At 55.3% G+C, this 14,826-nt stretch overlaps 1 protein-coding gene across 1 annotated transcript in view; it reads right to left on the reverse strand.

Moving 5' to 3' along the window:
• Window positions 1–233: 233 nt before the first annotated feature.
• Window positions 234–14,826, reverse strand: part of HS3ST6 (heparan sulfate-glucosamine 3-sulfotransferase 6) — a 40,610-nt gene continuing 26,017 nt past the window's right edge. Inside the window, exon 2 of the mRNA XM_056336423.1 lies at window positions 234–1,180. Within this exon, the coding sequence (XP_056192398.1) occupies window positions 562–1,180 (619 nt within the window). The 3' untranslated portion in view covers window positions 234–561. The remainder of the gene's footprint in view (window positions 1,181–14,826) is intronic.

The raw sequence follows: 14,826 nt of genomic DNA on the forward strand, positions 1-14,826 counted from the left end.
ACTATTTTCTGTCTGCAAAACATACCCCACGCCTGGGGTCTGCTGCTTGGACGGCCTCACCCACCTCCCCACGGCAGACCATGCCTGCGCTCAGCACCAGAATTTGATTTAGCAAAAACCCACTGGCTGCACGCCCCAGGCACCAACTGGTTTCCAAAGCTTTTATTGTGGATGGCACAGCCATCACCCCCACACGCTCCCATCCACACACTCACACCCTTCCACTTGCCACCCAGAACGGTCATGGTTAATACAGATTAGCAAGATTTATATGGAAGAATATTTAATCTGGTCGGGGAGGGGAGAGGGGTCATCTGTATTTTTATTTCTTAAATATTTCTCTCTACTCCAGAAGGGTCCATTTCTTGCCAGAAAAGACCTGATATAAATTAGAACGAAGGGAGGAGGTTGCTGGTGGGGCCGTCACGGGCATCCCTGTACCACAGCAGCCATGAGCATCCCTGGACCATGGCAGCCACCAGCATCCCTGGACTGCGGTCCTGGCTCCACACACTGCTGGGCAGACCAGGTCCCAGCACGGCAGCATGCCCTACGGATGGCTCAGTCCCACCCAAAGTCCTGCCCTGTCATCTGATAAAACTTCATGTTGAAGGGTCTGTAAAACTCCCGCAGGCGCTGGACCACCTGCACGTCGATTTTAGGGTGCGGCCGCCCCTTGGATTTCCCCAGGCAGCGGGGCTTGCTGCTGCCCTCCGGTTTCTTCAGGCAGGGAAAGCCCTTGGTCTCATTAAAATAGAAATGTTTGTCTGTCACCACCCTCTTGAGACCCAGAAAGTCCTGGACACGACCCATCTCCCCAGCTGGGTCGCTGACAAGCCTCTCCCCACTGACGAAGAGGAATTTGGAGAGGGGGAAGTACTGCAGCCAGTTGTCCAGGTGCTTGGCGTAGATCCCGATCCTCACTGCGCTCCAGCTTGTGTCAATCAGTCCCGTGCTGATGTTTTTGAAGGCCAGGGCCTGGAAGCTGGGGATGGCGGGGTTTTTGGAGAGCGTCTGCGTGTAGTCCGAGATGGCGCGGGTGACAGGGTTGCGCACCACCACGATCAGCTTCGTGTCCCGAGACATGTTGTAGATGCGCCGGGGAGCCTCCTTGGTGACAAAGTAGCTGGGGGTCTTCTCCATCGTGATCTGCCCCTCCAGTGTCCGCGGCATCAGGCTCCTGGGGAGAGAAAGGGACATGGTCAGGGCTCAAGGCACAGCTGCTCCAACCTGATGCCGCGACAGGGACAAGCAGGAGCAAGCCCCAAAACCTGGCCAGAAAAGCCCAGGGGCTCCCCAACCATGACCACCTCTCTCCTTCCCCTCCTGCCAGCCAGGAACACTGCCCTGTCACACCCCACCACTCATCTCCTCGTCTCCAAAAGCCTTCCTAGGAGCACCCATGCCCAGGTCTCTCCTTTCTGCTCATCTCATCTCAGCCTGCCCTTCGCCCCCGACATGGTCTGTCCCCAAGAAGGGGACTCCCTGTCACCCTGTCCAGCCAGCAGCACTGTCCAGAGGGCACTTGCAGGCTTTAAGTCCCCTTCAGACGTTCCTCACAATGCCCATTCCAGACCTGGAAAACCCTTCTGCCTCCTCCTCCTCCACCCCACTGAGTTTCAGTGGTGGTGACTGGCATCTTGGCACGCACGTTTTGGGACGGGGCTGGTTTTCATCCCAGCCTCCAGACCGATTTACATGTCCCAGAGGTGTCAACTTACCACATAGGGTTGCAAAGAGGAAAATCTCATCACGGGGCTGTGCAGCCACTGGGGCTAAGCCCGAGCAGCAGCTGGGGATGGAGATGCCCACCAAGGCTCCCACCTCCTCTGCCTCCAGACAGCAAGCAGTTAAGGCCAGAAAAAGACAGTTTACAAAAACAGAAAACCTCTCAGGGCCCAGCTATTGTGTTGTGTAAAATTCACTGCCTTGATTGTTCCCTTGTGCACTTTAATGAGGCATTAATTGCTGAAGAAATTACCCAGGCATGTCACCCTAGGAGAGAGCCAGGGGCTGCAGAACAGGCTGCCCCTGCCACCAGCACAGGCACCTGCCCAGAGTCCTTCACATCCCCCTTCTTAGGGATGGACACGTCCCCTCCAGCCATCCTGGTGGAAAGGGGACTTGGCTTTCCCAGCTTGGCTTCCCGAACCAAGGGCAGAGCCTCCTGAGCCAAGACTGTGGGGCCAGCTGGGAGGCAGCTCAGGGGTCCCCGCGGGCGCAGCCCCCAGCGTGGCTCCCCACCATGCAATGCCATTCTGAGCTGCTGCTCCCACGGCTTCCCTTGCTGGCAGACAGTGCAGATGTGCCGGGGGACTGGCAGCACGTGCTGCTGCATCCCAGCCACATCTTACCAGCTCACTCCCACCGCACTCTGCACGGGAACCCTCGCCAATGGATCCCACATGGATGTAGAGCTGGAGCTCACTCTTCATGGGGCTCATCTGGGATTGAAACGGCTTCATTTCCTCCATGCTGTCACAAGCTGCGGTCCCCGCTCCCTCCATCATGCTTGGGGTGACATGCACACACCCCCAACGCCCCCCCAATGCCGCCACGTAAACCAGAGGAGCCTGTTGCTGAAAGCTGGGCCGCAATGCCATTCTGCTCGGAGCCCAGCAGCCTTCTGCTGTGGTGCCAGGGGCTCAGCCCTGCTGCCCACCCGACCAGGGTGGCTGTCCTTGCACTGGGTCTGTCCCAGGTAGGAGGCTGCTGTCCCACAGGGAGGGGACACGAGGTTTTCAGAGGTTTGCTTAATCCTTTGGGAAATGGCAAAACCACTTCAATAGCTCTTTTGAAATAAAAATGACACGTCCAGTTGTACACAGAAATACATACAATACATACAGAGAATAAGCACGTCCTTTGCTCCCACCTAGGACTTTTCTTAGCAGATGGCAGGGAACTGAACCAGACAAGTGCTTGTTTCCAACAGGAAACTGAGGCACCAAGCAATGACCTGGCTTGTGTAGGAGCTGCTGTGTAATGCCTACAGCCATCCAGCCAACAAACATCCACCATGCTGACATCAAATCGCTTGGGTCAGCAATGGGGATCCAGCCTAAGCTGCTCCACACATGGAGGCATCCCAGGACAAGCTCCAGGGATCAGGAAGTCTTTTGGAAAACGTACTAATACCAGAATATCGACTGTGACAAGAGGTAAAATAAAGCAAAAAAAATCAAGTCTAACCGAGATATTTCACCTAACCAAAAGGAAAGGGTGGGGACAGGACAGACTTTTTCCTACAAAGACTTTCCGTTTTGCCTGAACTTGGGAGAATTCAGGTTTTAAAACTCACGGTTCCCCCCAAGACCTCCCCTGCACCCCTGGGGCTGCTCCATCCTGTGTCCCTTGAGGCTCACCAGAAAGGAGAGGGGTTTCCCCCACACGCCCCCATACACCTCTCCTCCCTCACCCAGGCAAGTTTATTTAACATTGCTCGTTCGAGGCCAAGCTGACCCACATTAAGGGCAGGGAGAGCTCCAAATCCTGCCCAGAGCATCCCTGCAGGAACGCTGCCAGAGCGGGAGGACGAGGATGGACCTTCCCACCAGGCTGTGACTGGGTCCGGCAGCAGGGCTGGCTCTTGGCTGTGGCACTTCGGGACATGATGGGGTATTTCAGGGATCCCCATCCCACTGCTGGGAGCAGCAGCACCGGAGAGTTGTGACAGGCGGGGAGTGGGGTCCCAGGGCAGGAGGGGACGGGCCACACTGCAGCCAGGGCTTTGCTGTGGGGAAGCCAGGGCTTTGCCCAGCAGCATCTGTTCCTTATGTAATGGGAAAAAGCTTGAGGTTTCTGGGTTTTTTTCCTCTGGACGCAGGAAAGAACACTTTATTAAAAGCATTTGTGAGTGATGCTGGGCCCCGCACAACTCCCTCCCCCAAACAAGAGGCAAAAGCCATTTGTGGCTTTTTACCCCCCGTGTTTTTTTGTTGTTGTTGTTTGTTTGTTTTTGGACAGTGCCAGCATTTTCAGAGCTACTTCTCACCCCAGCATCCTTGCCCAGCCTCTCTGTTTGGCAGCAGCAGTGCCCCAGGCAGGGGGATGCCCTCTGGGGCACACGCATCCTGGGGGAGTGATGGGTGGTTTCCCCCAACCTCTTCAGCACCTTTTCCCCCCAGCCCCAAACAACCACGCTCACCGGAGGGGCTGACTGGCAGGGTTCCCACTGGGAAGCACCTTCCCAAACGAGGATCAGGCCCCTACAGCCCTTCCCCTGCCACGCTTGCCTGGAGCCAAGCAAGAACTGATCGCCCACCTCCGAACGCCACTGTTAGCACACCTCCAACCTGCTGCTTGGGCTTTCTGCCACATGCCGAGCCAGCAAAGCATGTTTAACTCTAATTATGTTCAGAAACCTGGCACGGGGTTTGCCAGGCTGCTTCACACAGCTTCGCTGGGTGGTTTGTTGAAGCATTTCTGCAGCGCTTCCCCGGATGCCACCAGGATTTCTGCACAGCAAAACGGCTCCTTCCCTGTGCCGCGTGCCCACCCAAAACCCTCTCTCAGCAAACGTGGGCTTAAGACCTAAAACAGTCCCTCTCCTCAATGGGCAATAAAATGTTTATTATCAAACAGCAAACACTTGGGATGAAGTGATCTGAGATCCTGGAGAGTCCACGTTAAACCAAAATACCGCTTTTCTCAGCCTGAGCTCCACAAACCAGCACTAGCTGTAGCGTGGCTCAGGAATCCACAGTTGTGCTCAGCTTTTGTGAAACACGATGGTTTGGGTTTGCTGCAGTTGCCATCCTGGTGCTCCTGAGGATGGAAACTGGAGAGGAAACCCATGAGCCCCCTCTGTGCCAGCCGTGCTCTCCACGAGCACTGGCACAGCGACCACGAAAGCGATGTGAGCCTGACACCCCAGCAAAGGTTTTGCCAAAATATTTTAATAAAAGCCGTTTTACCCTGCCTCTTCCTTTTTGCAGAGACAAGAGCCAGGCTGAGCCCCATGGTGCCGAGGCCACCCCTAAGGGGCCTGTGGGGCAGAGGGATCTCCAGGACCACCCGGGACCCCCTCACTGCAGGCAGCCCAGGAGACCCACACCCAGCAGTACCAGCACCTTCCTTGCACTCATCCTGCTGACCCAGGGCTTCTCAGGAAACAGGAACTGCACCTACTTCAATTAAAGCCAACCACACCATCCTAGGCTTAATTAAAATGCAATTAAAATAGAATTTTCAATAGAAGCCCATGTTGGGGCAGGGATTCCTAGCTCTGCACAGGTGCTGCTGGAGCAGCAGCGAGCCACTCCTGTGCGTGGTGACGGGGTGCAGAGGCCTGCCCCCCACCAGCACAGCCCCCCACTCAGCCCCCCAGCAGGGACAGCATCAGGGCAGTGACGTCCCATGCAAAATCCCGCCAAGGCTGGTCCATCCGAACCGTACGCCCTGCACGCCAGCACTTAGGCAGACGCCCACACGGGCTCCAACACATCTACAGCTTTGTTTCTGATGGGAGCGAAAGGCGCACGACCCGCCACGGGCCGGACACCGCTGACTTGGCTTTACACTCCTGATCCTGCACCAGGTTAGTGTGGAGCCACCGGCTGCTGGAGTCGGGGTGGGGGTGGGGCGTGGCGGGGGCGTTGGGTCTCAGCATCACCCCAGCACCGCATCGGGACCTGCAGCCTCTGAGCAGTTAATCGTGCTGCACCTCCTCTTCCTCAGCAGCTCAATCACTCCCAGCTACTTGCAAGATAATTACACTATTTCACATTTTCATTAACTCCCTAATACTTTCCCCTAAATTACTCCAGTTAATTATTGATAACCCCTGTCTCCCTTCAGATCTGGCTTAAACTGGCAAAGAGCAGACCAGGCTTCTGTTATGCTCCACTTTAGCACAAGCGTTGGAAACTTTAATTAAATTTACAGTTAATTCTTATTGACCTTAAGAGAACGCCTTGGGAATGCTAAGCATCACCTACAGGTACGTGACACTGCAACGGGGGAGTGCCCTGACAGCTCTGGAGGGAATTTGTATTTCAAGAGGATACCATGTGCCCAGGAGGAGGGATAAAACTCTTTTACCTTTCTATTAAGCTGGTAAATTTCAGGTTTTAATAACTAGTAAGACAACGGGCATTTGAAAGGCATCAGTGGTGGGATTTCCTATGTAGAAATACTCAACATGTGAAACTGTTAATGTTTAAAGAAATTAGCAAAATCACAGAGAGGGATGAAAAACGCCACCATTCATCTCAGAGCCTGCTGGGAGCCGTTTCGCTCACCATTTCACCAAGCCTTCCTTCCCACCCACCCCAGAGACCCATCCCCATCCTCCTGTCACCCTCCAAGCCGTGGTACCCACTTGCCCAGAGGCTGGGACCACTGCTGTACCACCCAGTACCCTGCACGGGCAGCTCAGCACCACCTGGGGCTGCGCTTACCAGTCACTGAGGGCTGAGCCAACATGCTCACATCTGGAACATCCCCTAATTGCTCTCAGCCGAGGTGCATTTCCAAGGGCTGCTGGACCTCTCCGGGATGTTCCCTCTATTATAGTCAATGGGAAATTGCAGATTACGGCTGTGCTCCCAGGGGCCCTCGTTTAGATTAATTACGTCCTCTGTTGGGGTAGCAAAGTGCAATAACTTACAGCCCTGATAAAAATGCAGAAAGCTGCATTAAATACAGATTAACAGCCATAGCAGGCAGGTAATCAAAGCAGACTTCAAAAAGCTGGGCCGACATAACTTTCCAGGGTTAATTGGTTCATGATTCCTCAGCTCGAGGATGATTTTGTTGCAGACGAAGGAGAACTCCTCCCAGCACCAAGCTGAGAGCACAAAGTAATGGCTGCGCCTGCCAGAGGACAGCATTGCTGATAAATAAGTCTCCAGCCCGAGAGCATCCCTGCGTTAGCACCCATGGCAGCTGCTCACGCGGCTGCTTCACGTGCAGGACAGGCTCTGTCCGCAACCCACCCCCCCGAAAGGTGCCAGTATCTTTACTTTACAGTATCTTTAGCACAGATGCAGGTCCAAGCTGTGCTAGGAGTGTGAAGGGAGGCCCCAAAATCCCAGATAAACCCCAGGCGTGGGTGATGGGTGCCCTCCAGATCAGGGCTTGCAGGTTCTCAGTTATCACCAAAAGTGGAAGAAAAAAGGGAGAAAAAGCTCCTCTCCATTATTATTAAAAAAACCCCAAGCGCTGACAAAAAAAAAAAAAAGCCCCGACAAAAGCAAGTGAAAGGCAAGGGGATTTCTGCTGGAGGGGATATGGTTGAGAGCTTTCTGCCGGGCCAAAGAAGTGACTCTTTCAAGGCGGTAAGATGGGCGACGGGATGACGTGGGGGACAAAACGGGCCGGGAGAGCCCAGCTTAGCGCCGGTGACAGCTCCGCTCACCCGCCCAGCCCAGCCTTGTCTGGGCAGGGGACACTCAGGGAGTCCGGCTGCGGTTCCAGGGGACCTCGTCTCTCAAAGGCAGGGTGACAGCCTGCCCGGGACTGGGCTCAATGGGGGACAGAACCTTTTTTGTGTAAATGTAAAACAGTTTGGAACCAGGAGAGAGGGACAAGGCTTGGGACAGATTTATCCTCTCCCAGCAGACACCCAGTACCACCCGGATCTGCATATGAATCGCTCCAACAGGCTTATCTCACCCGGCAGGACAAGGCTGCCTTTGTGGCCGCACCGCAGCTATGAAGTTGTTAAACTGGAACCAGTTATGTAGACTATAAGATACCAGCCTTTTCCTTCAAGGCAGCCAAATTAGCAGCACCTTTGCTGGGAAGGAAGATGCGAGAAGGCAGCGAGGGGGATAGGGTGTCGGGAGGGACAGATCCAGCCTTGTGTCCCTGCTCTCGGCACCGCCAAGGAGACCCCCGGCTGCTGGGGGGCATCCCAGACGCCCGGTCCCCAAAGCGGGGTGGGGGACCCGTGTGGGCAGCCGTGCTTACCCCCCACCCCTGTCCCCTTCGTCCCCTCCTCTTCCCGGAGGAAGCACCCGGGCATCTGTTGAACCTCAGCACAAGGCACGGAAGGCTGCACCCACCAACAAGCCGCCCGGGAGCAAATTAGACCATGTTCCTTTTTACTCCTAATTACTGTGATATTCCCCCTCTCCTTCCCTGCCGCCCCTTCGGAGGAGTCCTGCCAGTGCCTCCCCAGCAGGCAGAGCCCCCCGGGCGCTTTCCATCCCAGGCCTGCCTCCATTATTTTTGATTCTTTCACCAATTCAAAAATGTGCAAATGAGGCCACGGCTTCCCCACCAGGCCTGGCCAGGAGCTAATTGGCTTTAAGCAGGGAAACCTGAATATGCTAATGATGGCAGTAACGAGCCTGTGATGCGCCTGGAAGGGGAGCCAAGCCCTTGGCTCAACGATCAGCTGACTCTGAGACACGTCAATTAACAATAAGGAAGATAATTTATTGATGCTCCTTTCCACCCCCCCAGCCCCCTGCCCTCTGCTCCTAATTAAAGTCTGATACGTGAAAGATCACCGAGGTTTGTCGGGTGCTGCACAGCCCCGCTCCCAGCTGGAGCATCCCTGGGCAGCAGCCTCTGGCCAAGGCAGCAGCCCAGGACCATGGCTGGAGGGTCCCCAGCCAATGCAAAAGACCCAAGAGCTCTCCCACCATCAGACCATGGGAGATGGGGTCCCTGGGCTGGGATTGAGCCAGGTCAGGTGGCAAGAGAAGCCCAGAGGAGAAGGGAGATGCGATGGGCTGGGTGGTGCTGCTGCCCAGGGCTGCTCCCCGTGGGGTCCGAGCCCCACAGACCCTTTGATGGCTGCAGAGCCCAGCTGCTTCATCCAACGAAGGGCTGCAAAGCAGGAGGGAGGCAGCAGTGGGGTCTGCTGGGGGGCTCCAGGAAGGGCCAGGAGCTAGAAAGTTTTGTGTTTGACTTAGCATCAAGATCTGGGAGATGCAGACAGAGGGAAAGGGGAGAAGCTGAAGCCAACATTAGCATTTCTAATGGAGCGGCTGCTTTCACAAGTCACCCGATACCCAGTTATTAACCCTGATAAGATGACTGAGGCCATCTGGGAAACCATGGCTGCTTTGCTTCATCTACAAAAGCCACCCAGACCCCTGTACACCCCAAGTCCCCAGCAGGAAGGTGAGAAAAAGCCTGTTCCCCCCCTCCCAACACCACAGGGCAGCTGCAGCCCCGGCACCCACTCCTGCTCCCACGCAGACCCAGACCAGCTCCCCTCCACTGCCCGGCATTTGCATCGCAATCGTGCTCATGTTTATGGCTGGGGGTTGCAATTATGGGCAGCTCAAGGCCCTGAAGGTTTTTTTTCTTTGCTTGGTTATTCCAGTGGGGTCGTTAAGGCCAAAGGGCTCTCGCTGAATGCACATAACAGCATATGATTATGAAGAACAGAAATCAGAGTTAATAAGGGCACAGCTCCTTCCCTGCTCGGGAGCGACAGTGCAGGAGAAAGAGGCTGTTTGGCCTCTGTTAGCATCTGTGGGATTCAGAGACGGTCCCTTCTCTGTTGTGGAGCTATAATGCACGAGGTCACCCCAAAAGCAGAGCAGCTGAGCTCCACATTGATGTCTGCCACAGACCCCTCACAGCCAGCACTATGCTCTTGCCCAGTGTGGTGCCCCTTGGCCAAGGCACAAAGCCATGGCCACCCTGGGACTCCTGCTCGCCGATAGAGCCATTGCCCACAGCTACAGGAACGAGAATGGGGCACCCCACAGTCCATGGGGACATTTGCTACCCCCAGAGCTCACCCAGAGACAGTGACAGCAGGACGGTGCTGGCCGCAGCCCTCAGCTGCAGGAGGGGGACCTGAAGCAAACCCAGGAGCAATGTTTTGCTGGCGACAAGCAAAGACGTGTTTTGAAGAAGCATTAGTGAAAAAGCAGCTGAACCCGCTGGCTGGGTTAAAACTGGTGAGAAACAGAATAGCGACACAAATCACAGAATCACAGAATCGTTTAGGCTGGAAAAGACCTTTAAGATCATCAAGTCCAACCATTAACCCAGCACTGCCAAGGCCACCACTAACCATGTCCCTAAGCGCCACGTCTACACAATTTTTGAACACCCCCAGGGACGGTGACTCCACCACCTCCCTGGGCAGCCTGTTCCAGTGCTTCACCACCCTTTCAGTAAAGAATTTCTTCCTCACATCCAATCTAAACCTCCCCTGGCGCAACTGGAGGCCGTTTCCTCTCCTCCTATGTTAAAATCCCCAAACCCCCACGGAGAGCGTGGGCTGCCACATGCCCAGCCTGGTGGGAGGCTGGCGCGAGGCAGGGATGCAGCGGGCACGCACAGCCCTCTCCATCCCTCCGGAATGAAGCACGTCTGCGTGGCAGCAATTAGAAATCCCCTTCTCCCAGCTCGGTCCCGGTGTCCCTTTGATTCCCGAGTCCCGGCAGCCCCGGGGGCGTGGGGACAGCCTGTGGCAGGTGTCTTGCCTGTGACCCGGGTCAATCGAGGGCTCTGATCTCCAAATGACCCTTCCCAGCAGTGAATATGTACCCGCGCTCAAACAGCTTGCAGATGAAGGAGCAACAGACTGGAGATGATTTATTCAGGAATTAAAGGTTCAGTACCCCTTTTAAAGGCTGCGCCTCGGCACTGTCAGCCTTCATTGCACACAATTAAAGGGGTTAGCTGCCCCGGCCTGTCACCACCCTCCTCCTGCCAGGGGAATGAAATCAAACAAAACCGACCCCCCCGCACGCCCCTGCCAAGCCCCCGGTCTGGTCCCTCCAACGTATGGGTGGGGGCACCGTGGGAGGACTTGCAAACTCGGTGCATGAGTGGCCCTGATTTCCAGCCTGGGAAGCTGCTCCAGCTCCATTCTCCACTGAGGACTGGCTCGGCTCTGCCTGGGCTGGGGGATGCAGACACTGGGCTTTTGTCCCTGGTCACAGGAGGAGATGCTCAGGGTCGGGGTCCCTGCTTGGCTCGCAGCAGAGGTAGCCCCAGTGCCATCCATGCAAAGCCTGTTCCTGCAGCGGGGGCTTGGTGAGATGCTCCTGGAGCCCTGCACCGGGGAGGGGTCATGCTTCCTCCTCTTTCTGCCTCGGGAGCAAGACCCAGCCTCTGCGGTGAGACCCGACCCCCCTCTGCCGCTCAGCACCTTCCGCCTCCGAGCAGGAAAGGTGCCGGTCGCGTGTAAGCTCACACCAGCATATTTCAGAGGCAGGCTTGAATTTCCTGCTCACACCTGAATGGGGAGATAAGGATAAAAATTGGCATCGTCTGGATATTTTTTTTCCCCTTCTAAGTTTTGAGAACTGATGTGGTTTGGCTGGGGGAGGTGGGGGCATCGCTGGCGGGCGTGAGCAGCAGGAATTCAATGAAAAGCTTCCTTCCTCTTAGAAAAGAAAAGGAAGAAATCTGCTGGCAGCAGCGGCTGCTGATAATCTCTTTCCAAGGCAGTAAATTTTCCTGCAGCTACCCCAGCAAGTAATCCGGCAGATTATTACACCTTTCAGAGGAATCAGCCTTTTAAATACTCCCTCCCCTCGCCATGCATCTTGTGTTTTATGACCTGACTTGGTGTCTGAGCACAGGGAAACACAAATTATGCTCTTCTGCAACCAGAGTAGAGGCACCGGTGACAAATTTTATACCTCTGATAACTGGGATCCTTGGGTGCTCCAATAAATAAGGAAAAATTTGCTTTTAAAGCTACGCGGGGCTGCCGGGCTGGGGGCTCTGCATCACTGCGGCACGACAGCCTGGGGAGGGGAAGGGACCCCTGTCTGCTGCTCTGCACCCTGCTAACCCAGTGACTGCAATGCACACACTGCTCGGGCGGGCATAACACGATTAATGCATACTTATATACTTCCAATAGCCAGCTATTTTTTACAGACCAGTTGTTCCCAGCCTGAGCACTCCAGGCAGGCGGAGCGCTTCTGGCAGGCTGTTCAGATGCAAAATCTATTGCTGTTTAAAAAAACAGAAAAAAATCCCTGAGATCACTGTAACTATAAGGTCTTTGTTTTCAATTACAAATAAAAAACATACATATCGTTTTTCACTAAATTATCCTCTTGCAGCAATGGGCTGATCATTCCCGGTTTCCCACCTAGATGGAGGACAGCACAGGAAGGACATAAAAAGCCCACAAAATCTCTTTTTTTCAGGTTTAAAGTTACGTGGCTAGCAGAGATGGGAATTCCTCCACTTCCTGAAACTCAACTGGGCAAAAGGAAGAGCATCCTAGTTAAAACCAGTTCCTAAAAGACAAATGAGAAGGCACAAGGGCACCAAGACCAGGTTTCCCCTTGGCACTGCACCCGCAGGTCATGGCATGAGCAGCACAGCACCCCAGCACCTCCTTCCTGACCCCCACAGCTCTGCCTCACCCCATGCAGCCAAACTACAGCCAGACCCTGTCTGGATACTCCAGGGGTGGAAAAGCCGTGCCCGCACCATGCACTGAGCACTGCAGCCACGCTCGCCTCTGCCACGGCAGCTCCTGGGGCGCAGGGTTGTCCCCATGGGTGATGCCCGATCCCACAGTGCCCACGGGCAGAGGGTGGTTTTCTCTCCCACAGCTTAGCCCCACGCACAGTACAGCAGCATCTGCTGCTTTGGGGAGGGGACAGAAGAAAAAAGAGGGTCGTCTATAATTCTGCATTTGCCTGCGGGGCTTTGGCAGCTGCATGCCAGTGCCTGCCACACCGAGGAGCTGCGATACTCAAATTTGAGGCAAAATCCTCCAATATTTCAAGTGCATCCATCCCCTGGCTGCCACGCAGTGCCATGGCCTGGGGGACAGCGGCTGTAGGCAGTCCCAGCCCCTGAGCAGTGCCAGCCTAAGCCACAAGCTCTCAGCTAATTAGCTCAGACTAATTAGCCATGGCACAGTGCTGGTGGCAGGGCTTGCGCCGCGCTCTGCAGCGATGGGTCCCTGGGATCCATCCTTGCCTCGGTGGTGGGGTGCAGGTGAGGGGCAGCCCTGGGGAGGGTGCGCAGGCAGCAGCCCCATGTCGGACACCCCATCCCAGCCCCGTCGCAGGTGCAGGAGCAGCGGGAGCCCGCGTGAGGAAGGAAGAAAGGAGGAATCCACACATGTCTGCCAGAGCGAGACCTTCCCGCTGGCCGGCGAATTGACAGCTGCTTTGATTTGATTAGCAGATGCTGACGAGGCATCGAGACAAGTCCCCAGAGCCATGAATAATTTCAGTGTATTTGTGTTTATTTGATCTCAGTATGGGGCTGGCCCTGCCGCCTCGCCCAGCCCCAGCCCGGACCCTCGCGGAGCGATGGGGAAGGGGCTGTCGGGCTCTCCAGATGGCCGCTCCAAGGCCACCACTGGCAGGGCTGGCTGTCCCCCTCTGGCATGTGCTCTGGGGAGGAGAAAACCCTTTGCCACCGCGCTCTTCGTCCTCCTCCATCCACTCTTCCTGCACAGCCATCCCAACCGGGCTGCGGGGTGAGGAAGGGACCCCCCCAGCAGCTTTCAGGGAACAGAAAAGCTCTGCCCCCCTGGCTCACAACATTTAACGTAACTCATTCTAACATTTTCAAGCCTTTGTTTTGCATTTTCTCCTCTTTTAAATGGACAAAACCGGCTACTTTGAACTTTTTGGTTCCTGGACCAGAGCTCGGATCAGAAGCTATGTCCCATGGCCACCAGGTCCTGCTGGCATCACCAAGGGTCAGATGCTCATTAGAAAACAATTAATGCATTTCAGAGTAATGAATTGGCCATAAACCCCCACAGTCTGACACATAAACCCACCAGAAGTTACCTTGGAACCAGTGTACCCAAACACAGCACAGGGTATTGGGTCTGCCCCATGAAAGAGGGGGATCAAGGGGAAGGGAGAGCTGGACTGGGCTTCAAACTGGACAGCCAGTGGAAAATGCAGCTGGTAGAAGAGATCAAGAAAAAAGCCCTCCCTGGGATGCCCCTGGGATGCTCAGCTCCCCTGCCCCAGCACCACGGTGCACAATGGCACACGGACTCGGCAAGGGCTGAAGAGAGGGGGTCTGAGCCCAGGGCGAGAGCTGAGGGTCCTCTCATGGCTCCTCTGGGACAGCTTTGGGAGAAGACGAGCCAGGACCATGCCCAGCAGGCACAGCTCTTGCCATGATGCTGCCGAGGCTCTCCCTGCACTTCCTGCCTGAGGACCCCGGGTCCTACCCCAGTAGGTAAATCAAGAAGCAGAAGCTACGCACACAGCCCGTATTTTAAACCAAGCAAATTCAACTGCTTTAACAAAAGCAATTTTAATATAATTCTCCTGCCCACAGCACCTTCCACATCCAGTTTAAAATTGCACCGGTTGGATCTGATGACTTAGAAATCAAAGATGCTTCGTGTGAGGCAAGAGCCCGACCCTGCCATCAGAGTACCATCCCTCCCGCCGCCGTGCACCGATCTAGCACGTGGTGAGTCCACCGACTACACTTCATGCAGGCTTCTGCAAAAATGCTTTCCCAGTCTGGCTCTCCCCTGCTGAACAAGCACCGAGCCCTGCTCAAAGCTTCAGCTTCAAACTAACCACGAGTCGTTCTGAAACGTATCCAAAACTGTCTCATTTCTACCTAAGGAAACATAAATCAGTCCTCACTCATGAACTAGAGCCAGGTCTGAGGTCTGCAACAAAGCCGTGGGGATCCATCAGCACAGTTTCCAGTGACAGTTTTAAGCTCTCTTGGCCGGATCCACATAGGTATTTGGGAACCTAACGCTCACGAAATCACTGGCGACCGCACACCTCAATCCCCCTGCGGATGGGATCCCGCACCCGCCGACCCCAGCCCTCCGAAGGGGGAGAACTGAGCGGGTGCCTCACTCTGCCCTGGCTCCCCCCCGCCTCCATCCCAGCCTGCCACCGCCACGGCTTGCTGGGAGCATCCCCCACACTGCCC

The sequence above is a fragment of the Falco biarmicus genome, chromosome 4 (genome assembly GCF_023638135.1).
Source record: "Falco biarmicus isolate bFalBia1 chromosome 4, bFalBia1.pri, whole genome shotgun sequence".
Classification (NCBI taxonomy): Eukaryota; Metazoa; Chordata; class Aves; order Falconiformes; family Falconidae; genus Falco; species Falco biarmicus.